This window comes from Notolepis coatsorum, assembly GCF_963971535.1.
Source record: "Notolepis coatsorum genome assembly, chromosome: 12".
Taxonomy (NCBI): Eukaryota; Metazoa; Chordata; class Actinopteri; order Aulopiformes; family Paralepididae; genus Notolepis; species Notolepis coatsorum.
Genome location: NC_140176.1, coordinates 47736195 through 47752391, shown reverse-complemented (window position 1 = coordinate 47752391; position 16197 = coordinate 47736195). Strand labels below are relative to the sequence as shown.

At 41.3% G+C, this 16197-nt stretch overlaps 1 protein-coding gene across 1 annotated transcript in view; it reads right to left on the bottom strand.

Moving 5' to 3' along the window:
• Positions 1-4399: 4399 nt before the first annotated feature.
• gyg1b (glycogenin 1b) overlaps positions 4400-16197 on the bottom strand; it is a 32764-nt gene continuing 20966 nt past the window's right edge. The window contains exons 5-7 of the mRNA XM_084326159.1: positions 12174-12300; positions 6406-6622; positions 4400-5717 (exon numbers count right to left, since the gene is read on the bottom strand). Of these exons, the coding sequence (XP_084182285.1) occupies positions 5577-5717; positions 6406-6622; positions 12174-12300 (485 nt within the window). The 3' untranslated portion in view covers positions 4400-5576. The remainder of the gene's footprint in view (positions 5718-6405; positions 6623-12173; positions 12301-16197) is intronic.

Below are 16197 nucleotides of genomic sequence, written 5' to 3'. Positions count from 1 at the left end.
TTCACCTCTTTAATTGTATAGAACCAAGAGGTATGAATGAAGAGAACTTGTTGACCTGCTTCCTTTAAAGGGTTTCAAGTTTACTTTTGATTGTTTATGGTTTATTTATAAAAAATGAATAAGGTATTAGAGTGTATCTAGCTAGCCATACATAATGGCAGACGTATTTACCCAAGGGTTTTTATGGGTTATTGTTTATTTATATAAAATGAATTAGCCATTAGAGTGTATCTAGCCATACACAATGGCGGACTTATTTACCCAAGGGTCTCTGGTTTACTTTTTATTGTTTATTGTTTATTTATAAATGAATAAGGCATTAGAGTGTATCTATCTAGCCATATATAAATACAGACTTATTTACCCAATGGGTTTCCTGTTTAGTTTTTGTTTTTGTTGTTTATGGCTTATATAAAATGAATAAGGCATTGTAGTGTATCTATCTAGCTAGACATACTAGATATTTTTGCTACTTTGATTTATGTTTTTTGTTTCCTGCACAATAATTTTAATTTTAATTTTAATCTTATACCTACATTTACCATCTGTATATTGTGGTAATTTTGACTTTCGTTTTTTCATCTGGGCCCCGTTCCATGTACGTGGTTCAACTAAGTCGATCAACATGTCCATTATCCAGCTTCAGTTAACCCGATGTTCGAAGCCGGGATTTTCCTGTTTCACAAACCTGGATTCAGTCTCGTTAACTCAAGCCAGACTTGAGAGTCAGGCTAGATGCGCGCTCCCGTTTTAGGTGGAAAGCCAGCACGTATCGATGGCAGAGACCCTGATTCTCAACGGCATTGATTGATTAATTGATTTAAGACTTTATTGACAGATTGCAATAGGCTCAATCGCCTCGCCGACAAGTTAAATGCGTTATCTATAGGCTAATTCTAAGTCCATCATTACCTCAATCAATCAGATTATATTTCTTTAAACTTGCCTGCTGGATTGAATAATCAAATGAGATCTTGCTAGCGAAAATAACTAGTTAACTGTTATACAGAATTACGAGACGGCTTTCTTGCCCATTGATTGATGTATAGTCAATCTTTTACTTATCTACTCTGTGGTGTAACGGGTTGTTCTTTTGACTTCCACACGGAAGACCCGGGTTCAAGACCGGGGTCCTTCTTTTTGCAATATAGGAATAATTCAATTTGGTGCACGTTGAGAGCTATATAAAGAATGACATCCTCAATGCATGTAGATTTATAATATTTTAACTTAAAACCAGGCTACTTTGGCGTATAATCATTAATATTATATTCAAAAAAATCATATTGGAAACTCCGGGATTAGAACCCGGGTCGCAAGATTGGGAGTCTTGAGCACTACCGCTGGGCCACTGTGCCAGATGGGATAAATTCATTGTTTATACATTAATGAACGAGAGACCCGTGTTTAGAATATTCCTTATTTTGAATGACGTTTTATTTCTTTATCCTCATTCATTCATGTGACGTCAACGGCTCATTCAATTTCTCAAATCCGTCAAACAGCGCATCTCATCAGACATCTTAATCCCAGTTACAATTAAAATAACCACATTTTTGTGTACATCGCACGAGCGAGCGCCACCGTCGCCACGGTATATATAACGTGCATTATTTAGGACAAAGTGAATTTAATATCAGCATTTTGGGTCTATTTTACATTTCAAAAGCCCCCTCTGGAAGAATGGAGCACAAAAACGTAATTCAGAATGGTATAATGCAGATCGTAGACTGTGGGAATAGTTTCAGGAAACGAGCTGTCACTTCTTTGCGGGGGCGTGGCTCTGCGTGATCGGGCTAACTTGAACTTGAACTCTGCTTTCGAGCAGGCTCAAACTTTTGGATATGTTGTCATGGTGATTTGGGAAATCCACGTACATGAAATCGGAAAGTCAGGCTAACACAGTTATCCAGCTAAAGTTATCCGGCTAACTCGGTTATCCCGGTACATGGAACGGGGCCCTGGTTTCCTCTTTATTACGAGGCTCAAAAAAAGAATTTGACTGTAAGCCAAAGGGCGGACTTATTTACCCTAGGGTTCTGGTCTATGGTTTATATTGAAAATGAATAAGGCATTAGAATGTACCTATATCTAGCCATACATATTAGATGTCAATTTTGGTTTTGTTTCTAGTATAACAATGTTATGTTTTTGTATCTATTATCTACATTTTGTATTTGTATATTTAGGTAATTTTGACTTAAGAATGGACTCTTGACTTCAAAGTACTTCCTGGGTCAAACTAGACCTTATAGTAATTCAACACACCTGTGGATGATGTCACTTCCTGCTGTTCTTGATATAAAAACAATATTGTCTGTGAGAACATTTGCTAGCCATCAACACTGAAGAAGGAACATTACAGTTCCGAAACATGTTTATTTCAGGCTGCGATTAAATCTACCAAAATCTGAGAGTGCTGGTCCAAGCGTATTGCTTTCTTTCTATTATACTCGACGGGATTTCAGCACCCAGTGTTATAATTTGTGAGCGCAGTCTATCTTGACTTTTCAAATTGTTGCCCCTTTAATCAAGATGACCACACAGTTGATGAAGGGCAACCAACCATGACCCGTACATCAGACCAAAGCCAAGGTCCATCTCTTCAAGTGAAAGACATCACTGGAGGACAGAAAGGCCACTGGTGTGGTGCTGTACGATGGAGATGCTTATCCCGGTGTTATCCAAGATGTGGATTCAGACAGTTCTGTTCTGGTCAAAACAATGAGTCGGATTGGAGAAAACAGTCTCTTCTTGCCACAGAGAGACGACATAAGGTATAGAATGAAAAATGTGCTGGGCCTTGTCCCAGAGCCCCAACCGATTACTAAAAGACATATGATGCTCAATGCCTCTGTCTGGAAACAAGTATGCTCCCTCATGGAGAAGAAGATGTAGGCATGTTAAAAGAACAAACCTCTTCTACTGTTAAAGTATGTTGTTTGAAACCATAAAGGTTGTCAGTGTTTTTTTAGATGGTTTCTTAGATGTTCCTATCTGTTGTAACAGTTGTTGATGGTACAATACCTATGATTCTGATGTGTTACTGTATCCATGAATGAATTCAATAAATCTATCTAAATGTCATTCCCATCACATTTTGTCATTACCAACACATGACATATTTCTTAACAAATTTGTAACAAATAGTTTAAATCTGACATTTTCCTACATGTTTTCCTATATTACAAGCCCTCCCTTAACATTTTATGTATGAAAAACAAGAGTCATGGACCTGTTGTAGTAATTGTATCTTTCTTGACAGGATCTAGCAATATATTTAAAAGGCTGCATATCTAAAGCATGTTTAAATTCAAGTAAAATATTTCAAACCACTAATACATCAGAAGTAAGGTATAATGTTACATAAATGCCTTAAAAGCAATTTTTTCTTTTTAAGTTTTAAAGTTATTTGGTAACGTGATGGTAATGACAATGTCCTGACATTCTAGGAAAAGTGTTAAATATATTAAATTCCATAAAGTGATGTTTACAACAATGTTCATATTATGATTCCTGACAAAATGACTAAAGCTTAATTGATCGTTTAAGGTTTTATGCAATTTTATTTTTGATAAATTCATTTTCCCAAAATCAAATAAACGCCCATATACATTTGATGTAGAAACTGTACATTGGAGGTTGGGTAGGGACTGTACATGGAGGTGGTTGGGTAGGAGGGGAACACTGTACAAGCAAAACTGTACATTGGAATATTGACAACCATACTTGGTCATTTACTGTACATTGGAGGGGGTTGAGTTAGGACATTTACAGGGGCCAGTTTCGAATTGCAGTCTCTCGTAGGTGTTCTTGAGTGGTTTTGAAAGTGGGTAGTGATTCACATTCCTTTACAGCTTTGGGTAGGGCGTTCCACATTGATGTGGCATAATTGCAAAACGTGTTTAGTCCCTTGTTTGAGCCGAATCTGGGTTTAACATGATTTGTGGAGCTCCCTCTGGTGTTGTGATCGTGGTATTCACGGACCTTTGGGAAGTATTTTGCATGTACATGGGTACCTTGGTCGTGTAGTGTATCTTGTAGACCAGGCCCATTGCAAGTTGCTGTACTCTGTCGTCTACTCTAAGCCATCCTAGGTTGTCAAAGTGGGCAGGGGTGAGGTGGGTTCTAGGAGTAAGGTCAAGCAGTAGTCTGACCAGTTAAGTTGAGATGTTTGTAATTTTGTTTTTAGCTTCTTTGAGGTGCTCGTTACCACGAGTGTGAACTTCAAGAATGTATGAATACCCGACATGTATATCAACAAAACATTGTAGATTGGGGCTTCGAGTACACATGCCGCCACATTATCCATCCATACAAACACTCGAACGCCCCTGGTGAAGAACCCACCTCTCTAGTGTTAGATGTTCGGAAAAAGAAAGACACTTGACCAAATAGAAATACTTCCATCTCTTTTTATTTTGCAGGTGGAAGGGGCCGTGGTACAAGCAACATTCTGGCTCAAGTCAAACAGTGGTGGTGAGCTAAAAGAGATGGAACACTCGGGTGCAAGAACAGCAGAAGGACCTGCCAGATGGAGAAGAGGATGGCTGGAGAGGAGACGGAGAGACAAGAGAACCGTCTCCAGGAGGTGGAAACAGGCACTAAGGGTCCAGGAGAACGGTGCAACGAGGCCAACTGTAAACACGCCTTCCGGTAAAATCAAAACCGTTAAGTGGTCTTCAATCTTTTTACAGAGGTGGTGTAAACGGTACACATTTAAGGCAGCTCTTAGTTTCAATGAGAAAGATAGAGAAACAAATTTAATAAAAACAATAAATTGTTAATAAACAGGTTTTTAGAGTTGAGAAAATCCATAAAGATGCTACTTTACGCTCTCCACTTGACTGAACAGTAAAAATAAAGAAAAACATGCAAAGGTTACGCATCACTCAACCCTCATGTCTACAGCAAGACCAATACTTCTGAAGAACTCTTGGATACATTTTCCATCCCCGTACAACAAGGGCATTGCAGTGCAAAGAAATATATATTTATATATAATTTGGCAAAGTGTCTACAAGTAAAAGGCTCCCTTTATATATATATACTTGGCCAGGACCGCTTTGATTGAACGTATAATACTATGATTCACATTGCTGTGAGGGAGAAGAGACAAAATGCACATTCAATTTCACATGACCACGTCTGTCCTGGCCAGCACTTCTTCACAGTGTAGGGTGTACATCAGGGGGCGTTAGTGGCGGGCGTAACGAAAACTGGATATTGCCACCATTGCATAGCTGGAACTGTATACGATGTTGTTTAATTTTTACCATCACAACAGCGTTGACCATATATGCATGGTGGCCATTTTGCTACGATTCATGCTCGGGAATCCCAACCTGAGCCTGACATGAGAGCAAAATGGCTGCATGCAGTCAACAGAGTCGTCTTTCGAGTCGGGGGGGGCTCAATCTGGAGAACAGATTTCCATTAGAGACCCGAGCAGGATGAAAAAGGCTAAACTTGTGGCGGCACGTTTAGAAAGGAAACAAATATAAAGATCTATGCATGTATGGAATCAAATCTGGTTGAACAGCAAATCGTACAATATCCCCCTTCATCCCATCCCTCTACTTGAGAAAGGCGTCAAGCTTTCTCTGGATGTTTTCAAATGAGTCCATTCCCATGTAGTCGGCCTGGCCCTGCTCCCACTTCTCCTTGCGTTCCTCGGACGACATGCTGGATTCGGCGCCATGCGGCGACTCAGAACCCTGGAAGAAAAAATGTTGTACGTGTGAACTAAGACAGGAACAACAAGATGTGACGAGCACAAACTGAAGAAAAAAAAACATCCATCTTTTGCAATCACTGCAGAATCACCCGCAATGATCCCAAAACTGCACAAAAAAAAGCCCACTCTTTTCTTGATCCTCAAATCAACTGTTGCTTCCCTTTTGAGATACAGTAGGTCAATTGGACAATGAGACATCAGACTGTTGAAGACACTGTAGGACAGACTGAAGGGACGAGAAAAGATGGACCTAACCAGGGTTTGGATCAATTCACATATAAAATTACATTTACTTGCCAATTGACCATATTCACAGGGCAGCAATTTTTCCTCCATGTCACGCTCAGGTTGGGTTCCTTTCCCCAAGGTGGGAACAGGTTGGAAAGGAACCCACCCCGAGCATGACATAAGGGCAAAATGGCCATCCCGTGAATATGGTCAATAGGTTGGATAATACAGCCTTTACATGCCATACATTTCTCAATATTTGAAAAAGAAAATGCCACTTCCTGAAGTCACTGATGTGATCACAACAATGGCACCTACATGGATACATACGAATGTATCCTACAGGTCCAGTACAACTATCCACATTTCTACCAAGTGCTGGTTATTTTTCAAGCATCTTTAAGTAGGAACGCTGGTCTCGGATCAGATTGTTCACCGACCTCCACGCAGCCTGAGTGGAAGGGCTGGTCTCCGTAGTGCTGGTGGAGCATGGGCACTATGCAGCTGGAGTACAGGTCCCACCACTCCAGGAGGAAGTTGGGGTGAGAGGTCGACTCTTGCACTTGTCCCCGGATCTGTCTGGCTTTGGGGTCGAACGTGTAGCTCCACGGCTTGCTTCTCCCAAGGAAATGGACCACCTTGGCGTTGCCACCGTATCTGGAATGACCCAACAGAGGAAGAACAAAGTTCAACATTTTGTGACGATTGCATATCTTATAGAAATAGTTAAGTGCTTTACGGAAAAAATAATTATAAAATCACATCACAATGAAAAAAAAAGAAAAAAACACGAATCAGAATAATGAAACAGCAGGAATACAGTTAAAACATTATTTTAAAGCAGGATCATTTTGAGTGGTTCACAGATGTGAAAAAAGGCAAAAGTCTACAGAACTTCTGATGCTATGCATCAATTTTGAAGGACATGAGTTTCCCATCACAACAAACTCATCACAAACACCCAGGCACAGGGTTTTTCTAATCTATTCGGGGGGGGGGGGGGGGGGGCCTCACCAGTGAATGTCTATGGATGTTATCCCTACCCCCTATGTGAGGCCTGTGCACGCCCGGTGTGAACACGGAAGTGAAGTTCGGTTGGATCACGAAAAGAGGGCGGGTTTGAGATGGGTCAATCGGGGGCCATTAAGCGACCGTTCGTGCGTTTCAGTATTTTTATTTATTCATTTATTTTTAAACAGTCACGCTGGGTTCAGATGTTATAGAGCTCTGGTAAAAGTAATCAGTAGAATCTTTAAAACCAACATGCAACCGGTGAAGATTGGCTGACACGGGGGCAATATAATAGCGTAATGTATACTGGTGTTAATCCTCTCTGCGTTTGACCCATCCTAACTATTTAGTAGTGGGCAGCCACACAGTGCGGTGCCCAGGAACCAACTCCAGTTGTAATACCAGTACCTTGGTGAGGGATGAGGGCATCATATACTACCTAGCATGCATGTCTTTTTATGGTGTGGAGGAAACCGGAGCACCTGGAGGGAGGATGCGCATGTAAACACAGGGAGACTCCATGCTGGAGTTCACACCCAGGACCTTCTTGCTGTGAGCAGGGTATCTGCCACAATTTAAGACTCAAGATCTTTTTTAATACCACTTAAGAGCAAATTTTGAACTACCAAGCTCCTGGTAGCCCCCCCCCAAAAGAAATTGTACTTGAATGCAAAAACATTTCATAAGTTTAATATTTCATCTCCCGACAACAGGGCTGCCCTCAAACTTTACACCTGTGCAAATGAAATGTAAGCCTTCTTAATTTTTAAGGCCTTAACACATTGGTCGCCATAAACGAGTTACGCCGGTTTTGGCCGCCATGCGTTGAGCCGTTTTTTTAAATCAATTTATTTTTTTCGCCATTGGCATTCATAATTCATCCAGCCAACCTCCGGTGCTGCAGCGGGACCCTGAATGAGATTGCAACGCCTCAATACCGCCACCTGGTGGATGGTCGGGCGAGTTACCCTCAAAACCGAAGTTGTGATCGGTGCGTCGAGGAAATTCCTCCGGCAGTAATATCTTGTTATGTGGGTCCAGACAAACACTGGCGTGCATATGGATCGCTTCCATAACGCAATAATCGATTATGATTTCGGCGTTTATTGCGCCATACAAACCGGAAATGGATTTAGGCGATCAGAGTCAAATAATTGGGATATTTTTCTTCCAGTCTCATCGGCGAGCGGTAAGAGGACAGTAACGTTATTTTCAGCCTGATTGCAAAGAAACGCACAAACAGTCTGATCAATATATCAACCCATACTACATAAAGCCGTTACTGACGATAAAGGAATTATAGACTACCCCCGCCCCCCCTTTCCTCCACGCATGATGAAGCATAATGTATACCGATCATATACATTTGAATTTTTTAATATAGCGTGTATAGGAAAGAAACGGCAATCGATAATCCATCATATGCGTTTGGGCCTATAACTAGCGTTTTTTGGAATTACAGCAGAAAAGCTTATAAATTCAAGACGGTATTAACACAACAATGTATGAATGAAAAAATATAACGTTCCCACATCCGGAACGATAGATACCCGATGTTGAAGGGCCATAGTAATGTCAATATAGCAATACAATTTAAAAGGTTATAGCCCTGCAAAGAAGGTAAACATCTCCATAGGGTTATAGTGCTGGCAGACTGGCTATATTGATGGATATAACCCATGGCGGACAATGTGTTAAATTGAGAATTATGAATTTAATACTTTTTAATATCCCGCAAATACAGTGCCAATCACTGCCACTGTGCCGCCGCCAACAGAGATGTTGCCAATGCAAATGGTTTTTATTGGCCCCTCAACTCAGTGGATTCCTACCTCTTGTGTAAATGTGATGACATCAAGCAGGTTTAATGCTGATAATTACATTGACGCCAGGCTGAGAGAGTTACCCTGCCAAGCCCTGCAGAAAAACAATCTTCTGGTACAGACACATTGACTGTATACAAATCAACCCCATGCCTGGATCTGACCCTCTGGGGCGGGTGCTGACAACTACTGTACCAACAAGTAAACACGTCACACACAATGCCGACGTCACACACAACCCCCCCCCCCCCCCCCCACTTCATTCTTTGATACGGTTGCCAGGGAACGGCAGTAGCCCATTTTAACCCTCCAGGTCGGAGCTCATTAGTGAGTGCTTTGCTTTTGTGAGCGGTAACTGGGAGAGAGAGAAAGGAGAGTGAGACATTACAATAGAAAGAGTGCAATAGAGAGAATAGTGTGGTAGAGTTAGTGGGAGGGTGAGACAAAGACTGAGCAAGAACAGAAACACTGAGGAAAAAGAACCACCACAATAACCAGCCATGGCCTTGGTGACTGGTCTTTAAATAAATTGCTCTATTTCGGGCGTTGGTATCAGCTGTTGGTAGCCTGGGGGAGTGGATATCCAACCCAAAGCTGAGGCCTGGCTGAGAGGCCCCCCCAACAGAGCGCTAGCTCCACCGCCCAGGCTCCTAACACTCTCCCTGCTGTGGTAACCTGATGTCATGGCATGACCATCATGTGACCTTGTATCTGCTTACCCGCTTGCTTTGGCTTCCATGACCCATGCACACGACACCAGTGTCTGGAGTAACGCCACTGATGGAATCGGGGGCAATGGTACCAATAGAATCAAGGGTCACCGTAGCGATTGAATTGGGGGTAATCGTAGTAGCAGAATCAGGGGTAATCCTAGCAACAGAATCAGGGGTAATCGTAGCAGCAGAATAAGGGGGTAATCCTAGAAACAGTATCAGGGGTGATCATAGCAACAGTATCAGGTGTAATCATAGCAACTAGGGGTGTAACGGTACACAGAAGCCACGGTTCGGTACGTACCTACCTACCTCGGTATTGGGGTCATGGTTCGGTACAACAGAAAACAAATATTTATAATTATTATTATTAATATAAATCTATTTTTTCTTCTTTTTTTATTTATATATTATAATTATTAAAATAGAATAATTTTCTATAGGAAAAGTATGTTTATTTTTTTTATTTTATCAGCTGTGCCTGTGATGTATGGGGCTGCGGCACTTAGGGATGGGTACCTTTCACATTTGAACCGATACGGTACCGGTACCTGTGAATCGATACCGGTACCCAACGGTACCTTTTTTTTGGGTACTTTAGTCTCAATTTTATTTACCTACCTCAGTGGCGAAAAAAATATCCAAACTTCAAATAACTACAATTTCGACCGTTTTCGGCTTGCCATTGCTCCGACTGCTTTGTTGTTGAATCAAGTCAAATCCTAGGTAAGCATATATTGTGCGTGTGAACGTTGACATGAAAAGAAAAAAAAAAGGTAAAAAAATAATTATTTTTTAGGTATCTCACTTGAATCGATACTCTGTAGTACCGACGTGTTTCGGTTCGGTACCTCAAAAGTACAGAATTCGGTACCCATCCCTAGCGGCACTGCAGATTTACCCTACTCGAGTCCGGCGGGGGAGAATGTTGCCGTGTTTGTCGGTGCGTTTCTTTCCATTGGTTTCATTTGGTTAACATTATTGGGCGAACAAGAAAACGGAAAAACTAAAATTGTAATGACCCTGCAGCTGTTCCAATGTAAATGTGCCTTCCTCCTCCGTGCACTTTCGCCCACTCTGAAGTCGGACTTGGTGTGCCCGGCCATGCGCGCTGTTCTCGCACGGAACCCGCGAGTGCCTGCATGTGCGACTGGTGTGTTTGTGCTGTAAAGCGGGAAGGCTCCTCTGCGTATTCTTCGTATGGCTGCACGTACCACACCGTGACGGCCGTACTGTAAATTCACGGGACGAATACACGTACCGTTACACCCCTAATAGCAACAGTATCATGTGTAATCGTAGTGACGGAATGAGGGGTAACGGTAGATGACAAGTCATTGATTCTTGAAAGGATAAGATTAAATTGCTGGTAGAGTTTCCCAACGTGGCTTCCAGGGACAGACATGGCTCTCAACTTTAGTAGCACCGTCAGGACCAAGGGTAGAGCCCAAGTCACAGATTCTTGAATATAATTACAATAATTATTTTTTACAGTAGACCAGTGGTTACAAAACTGGGGTCAATTGCTTTTTCCTGATGCCCATTTCCCTTGTCCCGATGTAATCATTGCAATGTGGCACAGTGAGCGACATGAGTCACGTTTAACACTACATAAAACATCACCGATCTGGGCAAATTTAAGCGAATGAGACAATCACAATTAATGTACTCGTCATTACAACATTGTGATCACAGCAGCTTAAAGTTCTGTGGGGTTATCAGATCTGGCTCCGTAGCCTAATAGTCCATTTGAGAGCCCTGGATATGAAAATGTTTGGGAACCACTAAAGTGGCAATTCATTTTTTTGATCTACTTTTTCTCCCATTTTCAATTTTTCTCCCATCCCAATTTCGTATTGTCCAATTCTACCCTCCCCTGTCTCGAACGCTGTTAGGCCATGCCTCCCACAGGCCGGCTGCAATGTGGACCAAGCCTTGCATCACGTGTCCCCTCCGGTACACGAGGAGGCAGCCGTCGCATCTTTTCACCTGCACAGCGCGATCTCTCAGCGGCGAGGGTCTGCGTGGGAGGGACACGCCAGCCCCGTTGCTTCCCGATTCTGCTGCGCAGGCGCACCAACCGACCTGTAGGAGTCGCTGTCCACAACGTCCGATCCCCACCCACCAGCTTCCTACTCCTAACACTGCCAATTGCGTTAGTATGAACGACCAGCCAAGTTGGTAGCAATGCTCGAACCCAGCATCTCCTGCATTAGTGGCGAGCGCCTTGCCCACTGCGCCACTTAGCCGCCCTTGAAGTGGCAATTCATAAGATAATAATTTTGGTGATAAGCAATCATTGCAGTTATGGTTTTGCAGTGTATTGACTTGCTTTCCATCTTGAAAATTCATGCTAATTAACAGAGTTAGTCCATTACTGCCAAACAAACTGCAGTTATTGCTGGTGACATAAATACGCAGTAAATAACTGCCTGTGTGCCAGATGATTTTCCCAGGAATGTCCTACCAGACACCAGTGTTTAGAACAGCAAATATAAACCTGGTTACAGGTAGAATCTCTATATTGCATTATATCAGTTGGCAATAGAGAAGGCAAAATAGACATTTATTCATATTTACATAAACATTTTAATGAAGTGAAACTAGGAGTTGAATGAAACTATATAAATGTTTGTAGAATTGCGATAGACATGTACTTACTGCTTGAATGCTGGAAGATAAGTGTAGATGGCTATGCTGCTAAGGTTGTAGATGAAGGGGAGGTGTTTTGAAATGTCAGCTGTGGCCCAGGTGTTGAAGAAGCCATTCAAGACCCCCTGGTCCCCCCCTGCAGAGGAGAATACAACAGTCAAGGCACAATAGGAATTGAAACATTGAAATGGCCTAGTGCCACAGGCGTAATGCATTTGCCACCACTAATTTGATATTAATTGGATCAAATCATTTCATTGGCTCTACACGTTCCCACTGGATGAGAAATAGAATTTGCTTTGTTCTCGCCTCCCGTTACATGCAGCTGAGAGAGTGGCTGAGTGACTTATTGCCTGAACAGTGCACAAAAAAGGAGAGCTGGATAAGAGTCAAACAGAACAGTGCACCATAACATTATGTTATGCAGCAGGGGAAAAATAAGTACCCGCCAAGCGCCAATGGCAGATTTAAGGTTTGGCGAGTAACAGAGGTCTGCCCGCCACCTGGCTGGTAACAAAATAGTTCATATCTATACTCTTATTTTGAAAATCCTGTGGCGGGTCTCATTTCCGCCCCAAGCGCAGCTCCAGTCATAATATCGTATCTATGGCTCCGGCAGCTAGCAACGTTCGGTTCATATCGATACTCTTATTTTGAAAATCCCGTGGCAACTCGGCTAGTCATATCAACCCAGTCCGTGCTGTCTGCTGGCATTAAGCAGAGCAGGGCTACACAGCAGTGCGCCTATTTTGCAACCCGAAATAAGTCTGGTGTTTTTTTTCTCCTCACAACGGGTCAAATGCATTTAACATGCTTTGCATCGTCGCCATTCCTTTATGCCCACATCGCCCGAAATTAACATTACGTTAGCGTAAACTAATCCTGATCAGAGGCAGAGCCATAGAGAACAGCAGAAAGTGGGGACTGAGGAAAGGGAAAGGGGGGGGGGGGAGACACTCCCTTTCTCTGTGTGTGCGCGTTTGGAAAGACGATGAAGTCAGGAGTATATTATAGTAAACTGAGGATGGACAGATATAATAAATAAATTAATTCATGATCATCAATAAAACAATTGTAGAAACGGTTATATATATGCGGTAATTAAATATATGTAAATAATATTATTATTAAATGGGTTACAATTACAAATATGTGGAACCATGTGGAAGAAGAAAGCTAGAGCCATATGAAATCAGTTAAATGTTTCCAAATTCCATAATTTTTTTTTCCAAATTCATTTTTAATATTTCAGAATTCTGTATTTTGCTTTGTACGCTCATTTTACCATCAGAAATAGTGTCTAATAAGTGTGAATGAATAAATGTCCACAATTTAATAAGATATAACAGTCCATTAATAGGGCTGTCTTAAATACTTCGAAGCTTCGTTCGATGGGTATGGGATTCGAATATGAAAATAAAATTAGATTTAAAAAAAGATATATATATATATATTAGTGCTGTCAAACGATTAAAATATTTAACTCGATTAATCGCATGATTGTCCATAGTTAACTCACGATTAATCGCAAATTAATCGATTTTTTTTCCTTTTTTTTTTTTTACCTTAAACAGATCTTTTTCAAGTTCCAAGTTTTAATACTCTTATCAACATGCGAGTCAACAAATGCCTGAACAGTGCACAAAAAAGGAGAGCTGGATAAGAGTCAAACAGAACAGTGCACCATAACATTATGTTATGCAGCAGGGGAAAAATAAGTACCCGCCAAGCGCCAATGGCAGATTTAAGGTTTGGCGAGTAACAGAGGTCTGCCCGCCACCTGGCTGGTAACAAAATAGTTCATATCTATACTCTTATTTTGAAAATCCTGTGGCGGGTCTCATTTCCGCCCCAAGCGCAGCTCCAGTCATAATATCGTATCTATGGCTCCGGCAGCTAGCAACGTTCGGTTCATATCGATACTCTTATTTTGAAAATCCCGTGGCAACTCGGCTAGTCATATCAACCCAGTCCGTGCTGTCTGCTGGCATTAAGCAGAGCAGGGCTACACAGCAGTGCGCCTATTTTGCAACCCGAAATAAGTCTGGTGTTTTTTTTCTCCTCACAACGGGTCAAATGCATTTAACATGCTTTGCATCGTCGCCATTCCTTTATGCCCACATCGCCCGAAATTAACATTACGTTAGCGTAAACTAATCCTGATCAGAGGCAGAGCCATAGAGAACAGCAGAAAGTGGGGACTGAGGAAAGGGAAAGGGGGGGGGGGGAGACACTCCCTTTCTCTGTGTGTGCGCGTTTGGAAAGACGATGAAGTCAGGAGTATATTATAGTAAACTGAGGATGGACAGATATAATAAATAAATTAATTCATGATCATCAATAAAACAATTGTAGAAACGGTTATATATATGCGGTAATTAAATATATGTAAATAATATTATTATTAAATGGGTTACAATTACAAATATGTGGAACCATGTGGAAGAAGAAAGCTAGAGCCATATGAAATCAGTTAAATGTTTCCAAATTCCATAATTTTTTTTTCCAAATTCATTTTTAATATTTCAGAATTCTGTATTTTGCTTTGTACGCTCATTTTACCATCAGAAATAGTGTCTAATAAGTGTGAATGAATAAATGTCCACAATTTAATAAGATATAACAGTCCATTAATAGGGCTGTCTTAAATACTTCGAAGCTTCGTTCGATGGGTATGGGATTCGAATATGAAAATAAAATTAGATTTAAAAAAAGATATATATATATATATTAGTGCTGTCAAACGATTAAAATATTTAACTCGATTAATCGCATGATTGTCCATAGTTAACTCACGATTAATCGCAAATTAATCGATTTTTTTTCCTTTTTTTTTTTTTTACCTTAAACAGATCTTTTTCAAGTTCCAAGTTTTAATACTCTTATCAACATGCGAGTCAACAAATGCTTGCTTTGTGCAGCCATTTAACACAAAAGGATGACCCTCATGCATTGCAAATTTGCATCAAATTCAAAACAGAGTGATGCACAAAATAACTTAAAAGAAAATAATAATTTAAAACAATGAATAAAGTGTGCATGAAATAATAGGGGAAAGAAAACGTTAGGAACTTGTTACATTCACACACACAAGGGCTGATTAATCACACACCCCCCTCTCCGACTATGCCCCGACTATGCTTGCACCTCATGGTACCAAAGCACCTCAAAGGCACTAAAAAACAAATTACAAACATCTCAAAACAAGCTAGTCAGACTACTACTTGACCTGACTCCTAGAACCCACCTCACCCCTGCCCACTTTGACAACCTAGGATGGCTTAGAGTAGACGACGGACAGAGTACAGCAACTTGCAATGGGCCTGGTCTACAAGATACACTACGCGACCAAGGTACCCATGTACATGTCAAAATACTTCCCAAAGGTCAGTGAATACCACGATCACAACACCAGAGGGAGCTCCACAAATCATGTAAAACCCAGATTCGGCTCAAACAAGGGACTAAACACGTTTCGCAATTATGCCACATCAATGTGGAACGCCCTACCTAAAGCTGTAAAGGAATGTGAATCACTACCGACCTTCAAAAACACTCTCAAAAAACACCTACGTGAGACTGCAATTCGAAACTGGCCCCTACAAATGTCCTAACCTAGTTGTACAGTAAATGACCAAGTAAGGCTTTGTCAATATTCCAATGTACAGTGTAAAATGTGTGTGTGTCCCCTTCCCAACCCCCCCCCCCCCACCTCCAATGTACAGCCCTCACCCAACCCACCCCACCCAACCAACCTCCTCCAATGTACAGTGTCTATGCCAAATGTATATACACTCCTTTTCTGGACACTTTTGTATCACAAACAGTACTGTATTTGCAAATCTGATATGTCATAAATGTATAGATGTAGCAGTACTGTCTATCTGTATGTCATGTATGTCATATATGTTATGATGAATTGAAAATGGGGGACCCTGATGTAAACAAGACGAAAGTCTTTCTCTGGTCTGCATCCCCTTAACAATTGTATGTATTGAGCTGTACTGTACCCATTCTGCAATCTGTTAATAAA